The sequence below is a fragment of the Denticeps clupeoides genome, chromosome 4 (genome assembly GCF_900700375.1).
Source record: "Denticeps clupeoides chromosome 4, fDenClu1.1, whole genome shotgun sequence".
NCBI lineage: Eukaryota > Metazoa > Chordata > Actinopteri > Clupeiformes > Denticipitidae > Denticeps > Denticeps clupeoides.
Genome location: NC_041710.1, coordinates 4,854,221 through 4,873,808, shown reverse-complemented (window position 1 = coordinate 4,873,808; position 19,588 = coordinate 4,854,221). Strand labels below are relative to the sequence as shown.

The following is a 19,588-nucleotide window of genomic DNA, read 5'->3' as shown; positions in this document are numbered from 1 at the left end:
CATATTTCAGAGCTGCAACATCACTGGAGTGCCCAAAAGCACAAGGTGTGCAATACTCAGAGACATGGCCAAGGTAAGAAAGGCTGAAAGACGACCACCACTGAATAAGACACACAAGCTGAAACGTCAAGACTGATTTTTCTAAGGTTTTATGGACTGATGAAATGAGAGTGAGTCTTGATGGGCCAGATGGATGGGCCCGTGGCTGGATTGGTAAAGGGCAGAGAGCTCCAGTCCGACTCAGACGCCAGCAAGGTGGAGGTGGAGTACTGGTTTGGGCTGGTATCATCAAAGATGAGCTTGTGGGGCCTTTTCGGGTTGAGGATGGAGTCAAGCTCAACTCTCAGTCCTACTGCCAGTTTCTGGAAGACACCTTCTTCAAGCAGTGGTCTGCATCCTTCAAGAAAAACATGATTTTCATGCAGGACAATGCTCCATCACACGCGTCCAAGTACTCCACAGCGTGGCTGGCAAGAAAGGGTATAAAAGAAGAAAAACTAATGACATGGCCTCCTTGTTCACCTGATCTGAACCCCATTGAGAACCTGTGGTCCATCATCAAATGTGAGATTTACAAGGAGGGAAAACAGTACACCTCTCTGAACAGTGTCTGGGAGGCTGTGGTTGCTGCTGCACGCAATGTTGATGGTGAACAGATCAAAACACTGACAGAATCCATGGATGGCAGGCTTTTGAGTTTCCTTGCAAAGATAGGTGGCTATATTAGTCGCTGATTTGTTTTTGTTTTTGAATGTCAGAAATGTATATTTGTGAATGTGGAGATGTTATATTGGTTTCACTGGTAAAAATAAATAATTGAAATGGGTATATATTTGTTATCCCCCTAAAGTAGCTAAAAATAAAAACAAACTAAAAACTACTTCCAAAAACATTCAGCTTTGATATTAATGAGTTTTTTGGGTTCATTGAGAACATGGTTGTTGTTCAATAATAAAATTATTCCTCAAAAATACAACTTGCCTAATAATTCTGCACTCCCTGTAGAGTGACACCTTGTGGTGATGCCCATTATAAATAGTCAATCCTGTGCAACATCCTGGTCCTACAAATATGATATAACACAAATTACTTCTTGCTTTATATGCCAATAATGATTACACAACCATAATATATTTCAATTGTGCGATCAATTTTGAAAGCATATTTATGCCTTTGTTCTTGTTTTGTGGTTTTATTTTAAGACTTTTATAAGAATCCCACTTTTTTTTACTCCCCCATTGTCTGGAATGACAAATGAAAAGATAAAAAAACCCAGTTGAACAGTGATTGTTTATTGACATTCGGTAACAGTGCTAGGCTGAAAGTACAGAGCATAGCCTGAGAGAGTAATCATGGTGGAAACAAAACCACAGCAACCCATGATGTGCGACTGTGAGCTAAGTGAGTTTTAAGGAAGGAAGGAAGGAAGGAAGGAAGAAAGAACGTGTGTATTGGAGGCATGTAGCTAAATTCAGTTGGACAGGAGGGGATGTGGGGCAGCCTGAAGACGGGATTTCAGACGTTTTTCACGTAGTGTTGTCATTAAAAGTAAAAAGAATTAAAGGCCTCAACGACGAAAAATTGCATTGCTTATTATACAAACAGAGTATGCATAGCATGGTACGCTTTATACAATTATAATTACATTGGGATTATTCAAACAATTTAATTACATGAATATAAATTAAAAAAATGAACTGCATGCATTTTTACCCATTTTGCCTGATTACATGAATAAATCTCATTATATACACTGATCTATTTGATATTCACAGATCCGATCCCTTACTTTCTTTAGGATACCAAATGCTCTTATATTACATTCCATACATAAGTTAGCCAATGTTTATTTTATAACATTTAATAATTCAGAAGATTTTTGTATGATTGGAACACATACTTTTTATGTAAACAAAGTATATTTCCATAATGTCTAAGACAAATACTTCATTAAACATAATTGTCACAGATTCAGGTACCATCCCGATCTGTTTTTTTTAGTTTGTGAATTTTGCCAGAGCTACATAAACAGGTAATAAAAAAAGTATGTGTGACTAAACATTCATAACTATCTTCACAAATGTAAGTCTATATAAAAGTATCCAGTAAAAACATTTGCATAAATATGGACATTTTTCTGTATATAAAAAAGCAAAAACAAATAAGCACATATGTGACTGTTGTTATTATGCCACATTTTAAGTGAATTATGGTTTCTGATATATCATTTTCTCCGTTATTTCAGACTGCCATTACAACATAAGCCTGACTAGTGAGAAAAACCCAAATTCAATAAAGGCGGTTTTAAAAATGCAAAAACAATATTGACACAACGTTAAGATGAACAGTATGAACCACATACTTAAAAAAACTGCAGGTGCTAGATAGTGTTGACCTGCCTGTTAACTTCAGCACAAAACAAAGATGAGCAACGAATTAAAGTCCCTCTGCTCTAACTTGACATTACATGACATGAACAATTATTTATTCAACATGCAATAACACGCCAGAACATCCATGTCCAATAAATCAAGCGATCTTCAATGGGCAATGCAGTAAATAAATCCGTGTTATTCCTGACTGAATACGTTCCGTGGGCCAGTCTGATATACCTTACCACAAAGGAACCTACAGTCTTTGTGAATGGACAAATGCAGGCACTTTAGTTACAACAACAGCACTGAAAACCTACAGACAAGGACGGACATTCTAGAGCCCTGGTGTGAATGTAGTGAAAACTGCTCCTTTTTGGTTTAAGTCACATGAGGAGAATTTACGTCTGACAAGTCTAGTGATGCTCCCATGCGCTCACTGCGCAAACAAAATCCGGTGATTTTTGATGCCACGTTCTACTGCATCGGTAAGGTTTTACTGCTCACGCCTGTGAATTATGATGGTGATGCCGGCTGTGGCAGATAAATATTTAGCACGTGCCACAGGGGAAAGTTCAAGGCCCTGAGATGTGGAGGTGGCTGAAGCCATTTATTTAATATTGCATACAGCTTTGCTTGTGCAAAACACCATAAACTGTACATTTAAACAGGTGACATATGCAAGCATGCATTCTTGTTATTGTGGCTCATGTACAAGTTGTTTTTTAAAAAGTAACGTGTGTGTGTGTGTGTGTGTGTGTGTGTGTGTGTGGACAGCTTTACTTTTCAGTCAACACAGAAACAGGCCCAGAGCTCTGCAGTCTTTACTCAAGGCCAAAAGTGCTGGTTTCTTCCACGGCTATGAGAAGTTTCTCATAGAGCATAGTGTAAGAGGGGTAAGGAGGAAGATCCAGTCGGTTGAAGCACGTGTGAGCCCTGAAAGTCCAAAAACAAAAAAAAAACGTGAGTCTTGGAAATGAACTGAAATCGAGGCAAGCAACTGGTACTTTTTTATGGCTAACGGGGGTGCTGTTTTCGAACTGGCTGCAAGTGCAAGGTTAGTATCCCGAAGAAGCCTTTTGTTAGTGTGTAATTATTTCTGTCACCCAAAACACAATCTTTAATAATGTTTTACATTCCTTTAAATTTGGAGGAGCCCAATGATTGACAGCTCTCACACACACTACACTGAAAAAAGTGAACACTGGCTAATCTGTCATACACTAAGTAATCTGTCATACCTCACATTTTAGCACTCATGTAATGTAAATAAAACAATCGAACCTGCAGTAACCTGGTTTATTTACGTTATGCCAATGCTAAAATATTAGGTGTGACAGATTACTTCAGTCCCATACTAATATATTGATATATGAGGATTTTTTGGCAGATTTTGTGTGTGTACATTTTGGGGGGTATGAAAGGGGACCAAATGCATACCCAGAGAATGGATGACATACATGAGTTAAAAACAATGGGTTTCCTACAGAAATTCATGCCACAGCCAGAACCATCACCAAATAAAAATAAACAATGTAGGAAACAATGTAGAAAAATGCCTGAAATGTCATACCTGGGAAGGGAGGTAATCTTGCCCCACTTCTCAATGCAAAAGTGGCGCAGACCGTTGCTGCCACGTAGCGCGGTGAAGCCCTCGTAGGGTACACTGGATGTTCCGGTCACAAACTGCAGCAGCCGCAGCCTCTGCTCATTGTTGAAGCGCTCCACTGCTGCCCAGAACCACCGAATGACAATGTGCCCATCATGGTACCCTGGATTCAGAAGGTGATGAAAGAGCGGGAGTGAAAAAAACAAAAAACCATCTCCAGCATTCACACTGCTGACTAGCTCTGAATTGTGTTGCGTGTGGTAGTAGCCTAAAGGGTAAGACTAAGGATCAAACCCCTCTTACGACCATTGTGTCCCTGAGCAAGACACTTAACCCTGAGTGTCTTTAGTTTGCCTGTCCCTGTAACTACTGATTGTAATGAATGCTCTGTGTGTAGTAAGCCTGTAGAAAGGTTTTCACACCTCCTCGATATTCTGTATTGTTTCTCCAGTCGTTCAGGTCGATCTCAGCCGTTCCAGCAATGACCAGCTCCAGCTCTCTGGCGTCGAACACTGACACCAAGCGAGAGTCCACCACCTGCAACAAGGACTCACCGTTAAAATTTCATTATGGAAATTGAAATCTAATTGTTACAGCGAACGTGTAACAATTCATAGTGCTACTGAACAAATGTTTTTCTTTTTAACAAAATGTTCTTCTACAAAGTGTCTAAGTTTGCCATAGGGCTGAACGATGTGACTTAATTTGTGATTACTCACTATACTATGTGTATTAAAAACTGTCACATAACTGTGATATGAACTGAAATATGAACACGTGCGCCCTCGAGCCCGGCATATGGCAGAGCATTCGGACCAAAAAACAGCAATAAACGTGTTTAAAAAAAAAAAAAACGGCATTGAAAGTTGTTCTTTTACCCCGTTTAGTGGTAAACCGCTGTTAAAAAAGCACCGTCCTGAACAAGCCCCCTTACGCAGTCGTAAAAAGGACAGCTAAAACTCTGCCCTGTGCGCTTCACAACCAATAAAGTTGAACTGTCAGGACCCAATCAATAATGCAGAAAGCACCCAAGTATTTCTCCTTTTGTACTTCATGATAAGGCTGGAATAAAAATGTTTGAGATATGTTGTTTATTTGAAGTGTGTGTTTAATGATTTGATCTGTTTCATTACATCTAGAACTAGAAAGGAATGAAAAAATGCATCACATATTAAGTGTGTGCCACCTAGTGGACATCGGAAATGTATCATGATATTGACTAATTGTTGAATTGTTAAGGAGAATAAAACAAGTGTATCCCTTTGTTCAGGAAATCATAAAAACAGGAGTATTGTAGCAACTGGGTGCAGCCATTTGCTGCTGCAGCGATGTCGCGGCTGGGAGAATGGGCCTGAATCTCCACCTGAACGTCAGCAAGACAAAGGAGCTAATAGTGGACTTCAGTACAAAGCAGGAGAGGACCTACCAGACCCCTGTCATCAACAGGAGCCCAGTGGAGAGAGTGGACAGCTTCCGTTACCTTGGTGTTAACATCACGCAGGACCTGTCATGGTCCTGTCACATCAACACCGTGGTGAAAAAGGCCCGGCAGCGTCTCTACCACCTCAGACGCCTGAGAGACTTCAGACTGCCCTCCAAGGTGCTAAGGAACTTCTACTCCTGCACCATAGAGAGCATCCTGACGGGAAATATCTCGACCTGGTTCGGGAACAGCACCATGAAGGACAGGCGAGCACTACAGAGGGTGGTTCGATCCGCCGAACGAATCATCCGTACCAAGCTCCCTGACCTTCAATCTATCTACAGCAAACGGTGCTGCACCAGGGCCAGGAAGATAGTGAAGGACCTCACCCACCCCAACAATGGACTCTTCTCTCTGCTGCGATCAGGGAAGCGCTTTCGCTCCCTGAAGTCCAACACAGAGAGAATGAGGAGGAGCTTCTTCCCGCAGGCTGTCCGAGCTCTCAACAACAGTACATAGAACTCATGCACTTTCACCTCCAATCACTCCGGACTCTTTTGCACAAAACCACTTTGCACAAAATGACTCTGCGCTTTTTAGGTCCTTACTGCTCTTTCTTTTATGGCTCTTTCTCTCTTTCTTTAAACATTGTAAAAACTGTAACTCATTTGCACACCTTCACCCTACCAGTTACACATATTTTATGTTAAAGACGTAAAAGTGTAATACTTGGTTATGTTTGCAATATTTGCATATTGGTTCATTGTTTACTTGCAACATTTGCAATACTGTGGTCTGTAGCAGTTGCAGAAAGCATTTCACTGCACATCATACCGTGTATGACTGTGTATGTGACAAATAAAATTTGAATTTGAATTTGTAGTCTGTCCACAGTCTCCCGGTCCCATTCTCCCCACTGCGCCGTCGTTGCAGCTGCCTTTCTTCTGCCTGCATCCCCAACACCCTTGTCTGTGCATGCGTCTTCCCACAGCAACCCCATGGTCTCAACATGTTGAAAACGAGGGACTTTCAGTAAATAAAAAGAACACAAAGCTATGCAGCAAACGTGTGGGTAACTGGGGTTAATTACATAGGTAATTACCAAAGGTAAATGGAGACTTATATTTCATTTCATTTCATTTCAATTACAGCATTTAGACAACACCCTTATCCAGAGCAACATACAATCCGTCAGAGACTTACAATCCATGTCCCAATCCGCCTAAACTAAAGAACGTGCACATGTTGGTCATAAGGACCCTGAATCAGTGAATTATATTTACATTCACGGCATTTATCAGACGCCCTTATCCAGACTGCCTTAAAATCTACGCCCCAATCAGAATGTGCACCTATGGGTCAGGTTATAAGGTCAGGTCATCTTAATCTGTGAACTGGTGCCACCTTTTGAACCCATGATAATAGCTTTTTGTGGTTATTTATTGTCGGGATGTACCTCGTAAAAGCCTCGAACCAGCGCTTGGGTCTGCTGCACCACTCCGCGCTCAACCCTCCACTTCACCATCCGCTCTATGTACTCTTTCTTGTTCTTCTCCGTCACCTGCACATTCGATCCACCAGATTTCAGCTCTCGTTCAGTCACCTGCACAACAAGGTTTCAAGTGAAACGGACTGTTAAATCTGTCTACACCATCCAGATCAATAAACGTTTTACTTCATTTGAAGGAGCATTATTGTGTGAGCCACACGTCATACATGCGACAAGCGGAGGTTAGATCTGCTCAGCTAAACAGCTAACAGCGGTACTAGATGAGCGAGGGACCATGAACGCTCACCTGACCAAACACCTCCTCATTGACGGTGAAGGTGAGGTCCAGCACATCTGTGATGTCATTGTCCTTCATCCACTGCAAACTCTGGTGGAACTCTTCGTCCAAGTACTCAAGATCACTGAGGTCCGTTGCTCTTCAAAGAACGTCAAGTATTACTCACACATTCCCGTAACTCGTAACTAATAGATTTGAAGGGAAATGACATTCACTCACAGTCTGAGCAGGGCTTTGTAAAAAGGCCGCGTGAAGAAGGCATCCAGGAGGTACTGGTGAATCAGTGCCAAACCCAGGATACGGCCACTGAATCTGAACCTAGGAACATGTCAGTACGGATCACGCTCATGGTGCGCTTAAATAAACCGACACCAGGAGACCATTTATTTAGTCTGAAGGGAAGGGAAATGTCATTTCCAGTCTGACCACAACATAAACGACCAGGAAAGCTGGTCGGCCGCCATTAATCAAACAAAACTACTGCCTGGGAGGAGGAAGAAAAAATCAAGTCTGTGGGAACTTCTGACCTAATTCATCCCATGATGCCTTACCATTCCAGATGGTTCTCTACAAAGGCAGACATGGGGCTGATTTGTACAGTGTAGGTGTCGTTGGCTGAGTACTCGAAGAGACCATAGTAGGGATTGAAGAGCTCCTGGGAAAGCAGGAAGAAGAACTCGCGTGACGGACCACTGTAGTCCAAGCTGCAACACAAAAATACAACAACTCACCAAAGTTCAGGAGAACAAACATAGAGTTTATATACACTACCAGTAAATGTCTGGACACCCCTTTTCTGTGGCACCTATAGAGAATAAGGTGGAGCCATCCAATGCAAGAAACATAGTATTTTTTGTCTAACTTAAGTTGGTAGAGAGAAGACAAGAGCGTAAAATGCTGCCATCACAGCAAAAGCTCCCTGATTTGGAGAGACGCAAACCTTCATTTTTTGCCTTGTTTACTGTTTATTTTTGTTAAATATGTGTGATATTTTATAATCACTTTATTGCATTGTGTAAAAATGCAAGCACCATAAATGAGTAGGAGCGTCCAAACTTCTGACTAGTCGTATACAAATACAAATACAAGGTATTCCATATTGGAATTTGGGGCAAAACGTAAAGTAATTGTGTTAAATGAAGACTCTAAAAGGAAAACCAAATAACCAAAACCAAAGAAAACCAAATATCTGGCCTGTAGTGCACAATATGGATCACTCATTGTGGCAGTGGTGGCCTAACGGGTAAGGAATCGGACCCGTAATCAGAAGTTGTCGGTTCGAATTCCAAACCACCAAGGTGCCACTGAGGTGCCACTGAGAAAAGCGTCGTCCCCACACACTGCTCCCTGGGCGCCTGTCATGGCTGCCCACTGCTCACCAAGGGTGATGGTTAAATACAGAGGACACAGCTTGCTGTGCATCATAATGACAATCACTTCAGTTTCACATATTATCATGTGTTTGGTTCATTACCCTTCTTCTCCCACAAACGTGATGTAAAGCTTGTTCCTCTGCAGCTCCTTGCGTGAGTAGGCCATAACTTGGTTAAAGGTGCTCTCCAGCAGGCCGTCTCTTCTCACTATTAGCCTGAAACCCAGGAAACAGGAATGCGGCGTGTTCATAAACTTTTGAAATTGCTTGTACAGTATTTTTGCCAGGCCCTTGTTCAACTTACTTGATTTTTCCCGGACCCTGGCCATATCCTTTGGCTTCCAGCTTTCTGTAAAAATTGCGTAGTTTGGCCTCGAAATCTCTGCGATAAGGAGCTGGGGCTCTAGCCCTTTGAGTACCTGAAATCCCAAAAAACAAAATATGTTACTTTTCTTTCATTTTATTTTGTGTAATGTTTAAAGTTTAATAAAAAAAAACTCAATAAATGAAAGATGCTCATCAGATTGTCCAGAATAGGAGAACTCAGGAAAATAAAACCCCACATCATCACAACAGCGGGAAAATTCAAGTCTTTCACATAGAACAAGGGCGGAGACGTGAATACCATATTCGCATTGTCAAGAAGATACTGGGGAGAAGGGTGGAGCGTCCCACAGAGACAGAGGAGAATTTATAGCGTGGGGGGATTTTAAATCGTGGCCTGACCTGGGGAGCTTTCAATGGGCAGGCAGCAGGCTGGGAACAGGGGCAGCCTCTCTGGGATGCCTTGGAGCATCCCGGGGGACACCAGAACAATTCGGTGAGTAACATTTAAGTGTGAATGACAAGACTGGCTAGTGGATGATGCACATACATCAGATATATCTCTATAAAACATTCATGTGCACATTCAAGTTAATGGCGCGGAGAAAGAAATGCAGATGTGTACCACTGTCCCTGTAAGGTTAAAGGTAAAAGGTACGTACCAGGGGAGTTCTGAGGCGAGGAGCCTGGAGAACAGCGGGATGAGAAGTTTAACCCGGGGTGGAACGCTGAAAGAGGAACATAGGACATGATCTCGTCCTCAAACAGGCTGTGGGAAAAACCGGAAAGAACGGTGAGAATGTAAACACATGCACACACAAATGACCGGATAATGGTTCCCGAACTGTAAACAAGTCATAGGATTTAGTTTGTACCTCAGCAGCATCACCAGGTCAGCGTCACATGACAGTTTCTCCACCCGCTGTGTGCCCTCTGTTCGAATGTGGTGAACTTTTTCCCTACAAACACATACACACACACACACACACACACACACACAGAGGACAGTGTGCAAATGTGACTACCCATACTGGTACTGCATAGCTGCCACACACATAGATATAATAAGACTAACAAAGACATTTTGTATAGCAATGTTGACTGCACATAATCATATTCACTAGATTACAATAGACGAACTGTTACATCAGTTACAGTAACACTGTGTTGCATGTAACGCAGATTTCAGCCGCTCATCCATGAAAAGAAGTGGTCAGTACTTCAGTGAGTGGTTCCTGGCTAGACTTGGCTGCCTCTCCTGAAGCACTTCAAAGATGTTGGGCTGGCGAAGAAACGCCACAATCTTGTCATTGTAAGCTGAGGACGAAAGGGACCAGAGGAAGAAATTGACTCAGAAGACGAAGCGAAGGTAAAATTAATACTAGGATCTGGTATAATAAGAAATCGAACCATGTATTCATAATCGGCATATCTAACTGTGTGTGTTGATTTCATTGTTTTAAACACATATATGACAGTATACATTGTGAACAATATTTCATACTTTAATAACAATCGCAAGCGCCCTTTTTCGCACCTTCTGTGTCTTCAGTGTTACCCATTTGGCATTTGTGTATTAAGTATTTATTCATGATGATGCCTGTGCCCAATTGGTTGTCACCCCTTGAAAGAATAACGTCACGTAGCACATTATATGGAATTAATTTCTACAGATTTTATTGAAAGAGAGAGGATGTTCACCTAACGGCACTGGCTCCTGCTGACTTTGGGTGCGTATGGCGGCTACGAGGCTGTTCCCAGGCCGCGTGAGAAGAGATGCTCCGCGACTGCGTGACACTTCTGAGGCCTGATAAAAAGCAAGATTTGCTGTTCTGCACTGGGCTTGTCATTATAGCAATAATATTGAAACTATAGTTTTATTACAGATATGTAATGTTATAGACCAACCATTCTTAATCACAAATGTATATTTTTTCATACAACTTAAACATGTTTTTTATGTGATGTTATACAACATTTTCCATCGATTACTTAAATTTAACAAAAAAGACCTCCCATACAGAACTGCTGTATAACGGTTCTGCATTCTGCATACAAGTGAATCATGTGTTGATAGAACTCTTTTTTAGCACAACTCGTGTACATAAAGAATCTCCCATCGAGTCGCACCTCTCCCGCGCTGTAGCTGCGGAGTCTCTGCAGATGCTGCCGATGGGTCAGATGGTTGGCAAGATGGCTGTTCTGCAGCGGAATCCTGGGATCAATGAAGGTGGTTGCTCGACTGTTGTGGTCCACAAAGAATGACTGGGAGGGAAACAAAAAGAACATAAAGACAGGGCATGAAGAACTTTGTAGAACTGGGCCATGTTTCTTAATGCCATCCCTCTACAGAGCCCATTGTTAGATGAACCTGACTCAGACGTTACAATGACTTCAAGTATTGGAACAAAAGTATGTTGACAAAATGCAGTTTGTGAAGAAATGCTCAGTATGGATTCAGATTTAATGAAATCTCTTCAGTTTTTTGTATACAGTGCCTTGCTAATGTATTCACCACCCTTGGTATTTTACCAATTTTATTACATTCCAACTGAAATGTGCTTTTAATATTATTTTATGTCATGGATCTGCACAAAATACTCTAAGCTTGTCCCCTTGATCAAGGTCCCATCCACACACGCTGTTCCCCAGGCGCCTTTCACAAAAAGGTGATGGGGTTGTCAAAGTTGTACGCATGTTCTGTAAATGAAATGATGCACGCTCTCAAACAATCCAGGCTAATTCCAGGTTGTGAGGCATCAAATATGAAAAAAAGGGGTGTGAATGCTTTTTAAAGGCACTGTATATATTCTTATTTTCTTAAGGGTGCACAGATGCTCTGATTTAAAAAAAAATGGATAAGCATGAAAAACTTAATAAAAAAAATGTATCACTTAATAATCATTATTGTATTTACAGGGGTATTAGTAGCCTAGTGGGTAACACCACAAAGACCCAGGTTCAAACCCCCACTTACAACCATTGCGTCCCTAAGCAAGACACTTAACCCTGAGTGTCACCAGGGGGACTGTCCCTGTAACTACTGATTGTAAATCGCTCTGGATAAGGGCGTCTGATAAAGGCCACATATCTATGTGTGTGACATATGTGTTGTACCTTTCCCTGGGGGTCTGTTTTGATTTCCCACCCACGTGGGAGCTCCAGCTGGGCGTCTGCAAACCTGTTGAGGAAAGTCACCAGGTCGCGGTTGTGCTGGTAGCGCTCAAAGTTGCGCACGTCACGCCGGATTTTCAGGATCATGTGTTTCAGGCAAGAACTGTTGGTGAACATCCGGTTTGCCCCCTGAAAAAAGCAAGCAAGAGAACAATGGAAACTTAAAAGATCCAGTTTCCATGGTTACAGTGGTGTAGAAATGTTAAATGACAAAGCAAATGATGATGATACTACATAAGCAACCCATTGCATCTGTATAATAACTGTATAACGAAAGATTTTATTAATAGGAATGGATTAGATGAAAATTTGTTAGTTTTTCCCAGGTTAGTCAATTCACTAATTAATCACATTTTTAATTAATCATGACTGCTTTAAAGCATATTAAAAACTTTCACAGACAAGTGTGGGAAAGAAGCTCAGAGAGGGAGACAATCTGGTCATTCTGGCAGGTTCTTAACAGCAAATAAAACGGAAATAAAAATTTGTGCAAATTCTCAATAGTTCAGTCACAAAGCTTTTTTTTTTTTGTTTCTGCAGAAGGAAAATGTGTTATGTGCATTTAAATGCTCCTGTGTCCCTGAAAAAAAAACAATAATTATAATATAAATATGCATTCTAAAGATGTGGCATCTTAATCAGCCCTAAGGTCCCTTCTTAAATTTGAGCTAGATGATCAAAATCATGTGAAGTGGAGATAATCATTATGTGATGTGATGACACTCATTAGAGACGATAAAGCAAACATGTTCTTATGTCTTTACTCACAGGGTTGGCATGTAGCACGGTGAAGAACTCGGGGTGGGTGACGAACTTGACGGCAGGGCTCTGGAGCAGCTGTGTGATCTTCTGACAGTGTCCTGGAGAACAGGGTGTGTCCCTCCTCAACTCTACAAAGATCAAGTTGAACGAAGGGTGAGAACATTAAAAATGTCATTCTAAGTCCTGTGACTTAGAATGACAACTGTTAAGGCGAGAGTGTGAGTATTTCTGTTCTACTCATCACCGTTTGAAGCAGGCAGAGAGTCCGTCTCAGTGGCCGTTCTCTCGTTCCTGGGGTTATTCCCTTCTTCCTCCCTCCTCTCTGTTGCCATTGTCCTCTGAATGGTTTGATACCTTAGCAACACATTTGTTCGCATTCATTAACAGAACATGGGTGGCAGGGTGGTAGTAGCCTAGTGCGTAAGACATTCGCCTATCAAAGTGAAGTGATTGTCACATGTGATACACAGCACACGGTGCACAAAGTGAAATGTGTCCTCTGCATTTAACCCATCACCCTGAGTGAACAGTGGGCGGCCATGACAGCCGCCCGGGGAGCAGTGTGTGGGGACGGTGCTTTGCTCAGTGGCACCTCAGTGGCACCTTGGCAGATCGGGATTCAAACTGACAACCTTCTGATTACGGGGCCGCTTCCTTAACCGCTCGGCCACCACTGCCCCTATCAACCAGAAGACCTAGGTTCAAATCCCACTTGTGTAAGACTTGAGGGGGACTGTTCCTGTAACTACTGATTGGAAGTCGCTCTGGATAAGGTTATTAATCTGTCAAATTTATTAATTAACATTTTCGGTCTAATGTGGCTGGTCCAGTTTTCACTACCTTTAGCTTTCAACCAAGCATATCAATGCTTTAAACACTTTAATTAATTTGAAAATATTTTAATGCCCCTCCTTGAACTGCCACCATAATGTGGTGGAGGGGTTTGCTTAATCCTAGGAGTGACTCTGTAAATCGCTCTGGATAAGGGCATCTGATAAATGCTGTACAATAATCTTTGCTTACAATAATCTCTCTCTTGATCTACCACTAGATGGAGCCTGAGAACCATGTATGGTAAAATGCACAGTTTAGAGAACCAAGGCTCATAATCTTCCCAGAAAGTATTACAGTGGTCACTGACATTTTCTTTGTCTCCTGCTTCAGACACTAGTGCCCTAAACAGCTTCTTTTCCTTCCAAAATATGAACAACATCTCTATTTTTTTCATTCTTCCAGTTCACATTGGGTGTTAGAACCTTCGGCCCACGCTGCCCGTCCACCCACCCACCTCCTGTTGAGTTGCTCCATCTGCTGGACAGAGCCGGACCTGCGCAGACCATCTGGCGTGGCGGCAGCCGTGGGCCTTTGCCAGGTGGTGGTGCGGTTGATGTGATCCACATAGAAGACACGGCCATGGCTGTCAATGCGAGCCTCCCAGTCTGCCCAAAAACAAAGATGTTGAAGGCTGCTGTGACAGTATATCACACTGTGTGTGTGGCCAATGATATTGTAAAAAGGTAGAGGGAACGAGTGAAGGGAAATGTTTAAAACATTAGAAAAAAAGACAGCTAAGAAAACAGACAGACCACGGTACGGGCATTTTGGGTGGGTGAAAAACATGGCGAGTCTGCCAATTTATGAGCACTAGGAAGGGTGACATTGTTTTAGGACGAGCAGGGATTACAGGAAATCCTCCTTCTTGTGGTGCTTGTCTTTTGCTGGTCTTAGCTGGACTAGTTGGTATCACCAGCATGGAAACAATCAATCAGTATTTTTACGACATTATTTCATGTGTTTTTTCGTCTTGCGAATTCATACAGAAGTTTTGGAACGATGTTCTCTATTTTACAAGGTATTTTTTGGGAGGCAATTTACAACATCACCTGTCTTTTATCTTTTGAACCATTTGTCTGATACTACTTCTACATCTAATTTAAAAAGTGTGATTAAAAAGTATGATTAAAGCATGATTAAGCATGATTTTCCAATGTCAGCCCTGCTTCCATTGGAAAAACTGACACATGATCTGAACCGATAGATTCTGGAGACTCTATTCTCTACTGTCATTGCTGTGGGGATGAGGGTGGAAGTGGGGAAATGTTATGTTGTTTTTATTTAATAACAGTCTTTATATATGTAAAGTGCTTCTGACTAACAGGAACAAAGTGCAATGTTGAGGACTAGATGACCCAGAGTTACTTATGTCACTATATAGCGTGATGTGAACTATTTCAGGGAAACAACTGTCCAGAATGGTCTGGTTACTAGTGTAGTGCTGATTTTTTAAAATTTGGGGTAAATGTGTAGTTAATCAGGAACACAGTGGGAAGTAACTATACTATCAGGATCGTCTAAATGATACCAAGTTGAACTATTTTTTTGTCCGTCTCTGAAAGTTCTATGTGAAATACGGCTGTATAAATGTTTTTAGGTGTTTTAGGTGCTTCACTCACTACAATGGCTGATCGTAAGGGAACTAACAGTAAGCGGTTTGCGACATGTGGCAAGACACTGATGTGCTGTGACAACATCAAAAACCTTGTCAAACACCTCAGTGTAAATAATAACACAGAATATGATGAATTTGCGATTAGGCAAGCTGAAGAGGAGGACACAGGAACATTTTGTATTCATTATTTAGATTTTCCATCGTATCGGATAAGCATCGTCAATACCAGCTCGGCATGGCGGTGGATAGCTTCCTATTTGGAGGATCTTACCAGGTGACATGGAAGGGGAACACATCCTCACCTCACAAGCTCCCGACCAGTGTCCCTCAGGGCTCAGTACTTGGCCCTCTCATGTTCCCCATTTACACCAAATCTTCACATGGGTTATCCTATCAGTACAGTGCAGATGACACCCAACTCTTCTTTTCTTTTCACATGTAAATGTGTTCACCAAAATCTCTGTTTGCCTGTCTGTCATCCTGGATGGCAGCACATCATATGAAACCCAACCCCAGCAAAACTGAACTGCTATTCATCCTTGCTGATTCCTCCACACAACAGGACCTTAAAATCTACCTGGACAAATCTTCAATCTATCCCTCTACAACTGCATGCAACCTTGTGGTAACCATTCCCTCTCCTACTCTTCTTATATTTCCAATCTCGCTCGTTCATGTCATTACTTTTCTCTAGCATTAGGAGGATTCATCCATTTCTATCAACTCAGGCTACTCATATACTTGTCATATCCGTGGTCATCTCTAATCTGGACTACTGCAACTAATTCCTGGCTCAAATAAGGCAGAAATAACTTGCGTTCCTTATTGGTAGTTAACCGCTCCATCTGATCCTGAACTCTGCAGCACGACTTCTTTTCAACATTCCCAAATTCTCCCACATTACTCCACTGCTGTGTTCTCTCCACTGGCTTCCTATAGCTGCCCACATCAGGTTCAAAATACCGATTCTTCCATACAAAGCCAAGGAAGGGTCAGCACCCTCCTACCTCAGATCTCTCGTCACTCTGCACTTTGATTCCTCTGATCCTCCTGCACTGCTCAACTGGTACCATCATCTCTCAAGGTACTAGGAAAGCATTCATCTAGACTCTTCTCTGTCTTGGCACCCATGCAGTAGAATGACATTCCACTAGATGTCCGAACAGCTGCCTCATTAAAGATCTTCAAACACAAACTAAAAACCTTCATGTTTGGACTAAAGCAGCTCTTACGTACATGTTCTATATTCAATATTTAAAAAAAAAGAACTTGGTTCTGAGATTTTATGCAGCAGAACGGATGCTAGTGAACCAAACAAGGGATTTCAATGATGGATATTTAAAGCCCTTGTGAAAGTCGCTCTGGATAAGAGCATCTGCCAAATGCTGTAAATGTAAATGTGGAGCCAAACACATTTTAAATGTGGAAGCTTAACACCTTTAGAGAATAGTTTAATCGATAAGATGAAACACAAGATCAGTGGCTCAAAATGACTTATTATGGAAGGCTATGCTAGAAGTCACAAGACTGTGACATAGTTAGAAGAACTCGTGTAGTCACCACTACTGCCTGATAAAGAGAGATGAATGGTGAATTGCAGTAGAGAGTGGACCTGAGGCTTACTTGGAGGCAGGGGCTCGTCGATGGTGGGGTAATGGTGGGGGTCGGGCCGGAGAGCAGGGAGCTGGCTGATTGGAGGGTGGCTACAGGGCAGGGGGCAGTCTCCTACAGGGAGGATTGAGATAGAGAGGAGGAGCATCAGGAAGCCAAATACGACAGTTTCTATTGGACTTGCATTACTTTGCAATACAGTAATAATATTTTAATGAATAATTATGATAACTATTACATGTTTTTTACACTAGTGTTGTAATAGCATTATTTATTTGAACAGCAAAAGACCACTACTAGTCATGTACACAAAAATGCATTATACAAAACAAACCCTGCAAAAAAGGGGGAAGATATATGTAAATGTGAGACGCTATGTGTAGGGCTGAACATTTCAGGCTTCTTCTTTAAAAACCAAAAGCAAAAAATGCCAGGCAAGGGTCAACTGCAAAACATTCAAGTCACTTCCCACCATTATTATTGGCTGCAAAAATGAAGTTGGCCAATTTGGCATTGTGAATCCATTTTTGAGAGATTGTGTTTATATATATATTTCCATGTGCTAACATTAATATTAAGAAGGTTAAATACTGGAATTAAATCACCGAAATATATATTTTAGATGCACTAGTACAAGGAATACTCTTATCACAATATTGCTGTGCCTTTTATACACATTTTAAATGAAGCACAAGCACTGCACATATAACCATAACCCAAACCCTCCGAATGTGTGTCAGCAAACAGATGACAGCCTCACAATTACATGAGCTTAAATTGCTTCAACAGTATGGCCACTTACGTGTTGTCCTGTTACTTGGCCCAGCTACTGGTGACTCTCCATTTTCCACAATGCTCTGAGGGCTTTGGACAAGCGTGGTTGGCGCCTCCTTCCACTGCACACCCCCGTCTCCAGGTTCCCTGGCCTCGGCGCCCTGGCAGGAATCAGTGTCGAGGCCCAGAGTCCCGTTCAACCACACAGGGTCCTCCTCCTCCTCCTCCTCTTGGGAGGAGAAGACGCTGCCAGAGCGGCGCGTGCTGTCCAGGGACGGGGCTCGGATCTGACGTCCTCCGAAGCTCCCCTGGGCCAGGTCGCTGCAGCAGGGGACGGGGCTGAGCTCGCCCTCACTGTCCCGCGGTTCCCCTTCTCCTTTTTGTACTCCTCCATCGCCATTACCCTGAGCCCCAAGTGGTCGGCCCTCACCATCCAGCAGGTGAATGAGGTCAGACAGATGCTCCACTGACCTACTCCGAGGAAGGGTTCTCCTAGGACAGGGTGTCCCGTTTGGGGACACAGAAGCCTCAGGCTCCATGACCTCATCATAGTCGTCTTCGTCTTCTTCCTCAGCTCCTTTCTGGTGAGGTGGGTTGTGGTGGTTGAGATGAGATGCTGGTGCATCCACGCCATCGTGGGCTGACGGCAGGTTGTGGAGTAAGTGGTGGATTCGGATGTAGTGCGAGCGCGGCGTCTCTGGCTCGCCACAGGCCGAGGCGATGACCGTCTCCAGCTCTGACACGGGAAGGGAGCAGGGCCTGGTTTTACGGCAACGGCTGGAGCGGATGCGGAGAGAGCAGCCTTCTTCCATGTCCTCCACTTCTCCCTCCATCTGTTCCTCCCCCTGCTGTGGAAAAGACGCTGAGGACTGAGGAGCGGCCTCTGCTCCACCGCTTACGTCATTCTCCTCTGGAACTGTAGAGGAAGCTCCAGACTCCTGCACCTCTTGAGAATCTCTACGTAGTTCAGAGCTTTCTCCTTCTCCCATTACTCCAAAAGGCAATGGCTCTGTCCCACACGGTGAAGGTGCCTGGGAAGTCTGCAGTTTGTCCTCTTGTCCTGCGGAACGTCCTTCGCCCTTTGCCCCTTGGGACACCTCCGCTCCTTGGAGCTCCTCAGGCACTGGCTGGCTTTGGTGTGTCTCGGGTGGCTCAGGCACGGCCGGAATTTCTGGCTGGAGCTGGACGTCCATGGGGATCTCTGGAGTTGCCGTCTCCCCATCCAAGGGCAGGTCAGGAGTACCCTGGTCCAGGCTTATGGTGTCATCTGGTCTGGGAGGCCGGTCCCCTGATTCCTGATCCTCTTGCTCAGGTACCTCTTGCACTGTGGTGCACTCAGGTTCTGTGCTCAGAGACATGTCCTCGTCATCTTTGAAGCAGAAGAAGCAATGTTCAGACACACAGTAAATTGGAAAACTTCACTTGACTGAGCGATCTACACAATCACGCCTCTGTCTTTCTGTTCAGTGTTGCTACATAAAACATTTGTTGATTTCGTGAGAGAAAGCAGACTTTGAGGCCTTCATCTTGATAAAGCTCGGTAATCTGCTTCGGGCATGTTTCAGGTGGCAGAAATGAGCAACTTTTGACTGTGTGTATTTACAGTAGTTTTTACATCCCTCGTCTCCAAGGGGTTCTGAGAGTCTCACGCACGCGAGACAGTAGCATGTGCATTGCGCCCAAAACAGAACGAGCGAGCGAAATAGAGAGAATGTGCATATTTTACTGTCTATCACTGTCTGCGTACGTTCTCCAGGACTGAACTTATGAAAAACTGGTAACTGATATGTTTCAGTGAAGCATTTTGGAAGAAGGAGAGTGCCCCAAAAAAGTCTAATTTATACTGTGTATAGTTGTCAGGATTGGCCACAGCTGATGTTGCCAGGTGTGGCCAATCAGGACATCTTTTAAAAGCCGGGGATTTCCGCCCC

At 43.0% G+C, this 19,588-nt stretch overlaps 1 protein-coding gene across 7 annotated transcripts in view; it reads right to left on the bottom strand.

Moving 5' to 3' along the window:
* Positions 1-1,271: 1,271 nt before the first annotated feature.
* The window catches only part of hecw1b (HECT, C2 and WW domain containing E3 ubiquitin protein ligase 1b), a 31,830-nt gene continuing 13,513 nt past the window's right edge, over positions 1,272-19,588 (bottom strand). For 4 of the 7 annotated variants that reach the window (XM_028976333.1, XM_028976334.1, XM_028976335.1 and 1 more), the window contains 21 exons: positions 17,686-19,026; positions 16,896-16,997; positions 14,112-14,262; positions 13,068-13,177; positions 12,830-12,951; positions 12,005-12,190; positions 11,018-11,152; positions 10,589-10,694; positions 10,108-10,204; positions 9,763-9,846; positions 9,550-9,656; positions 9,290-9,349; positions 8,868-8,982; positions 8,666-8,779; positions 7,743-7,895; positions 7,411-7,509; positions 7,201-7,330; positions 6,861-7,007; positions 4,404-4,518; positions 3,946-4,144; positions 1,272-3,308 (listed from right to left, as the gene is read on the bottom strand). In XM_028976333.1, the coding sequence (XP_028832166.1) occupies positions 3,197-3,308; positions 3,946-4,144; positions 4,404-4,518; positions 6,861-7,007; positions 7,201-7,330; positions 7,411-7,509; positions 7,743-7,895; positions 8,666-8,779; positions 8,868-8,982; positions 9,290-9,349; positions 9,550-9,656; positions 9,763-9,846; positions 10,108-10,204; positions 10,589-10,694; positions 11,018-11,152; positions 12,005-12,190; positions 12,830-12,951; positions 13,068-13,177; positions 14,112-14,262; positions 16,896-16,997; positions 17,686-19,026 (3,785 nt within the window). In that variant the 3' untranslated portion in view covers positions 1,272-3,196. The remainder of the gene's footprint in view (positions 3,309-3,945; positions 4,145-4,403; positions 4,519-6,860; positions 7,008-7,200; positions 7,331-7,410; positions 7,510-7,742; positions 7,896-8,665; positions 8,780-8,867; positions 8,983-9,289; positions 9,350-9,549; positions 9,657-9,762; positions 9,847-10,107; positions 10,205-10,588; positions 10,695-11,017; positions 11,153-12,004; positions 12,191-12,829; positions 12,952-13,067; positions 13,178-14,111; positions 14,263-16,895; positions 16,998-17,685; positions 19,027-19,588) is intronic. The other 3 variants (XM_028976338.1, XM_028976337.1, XM_028976340.1) reach the window with 3 other exon arrangements.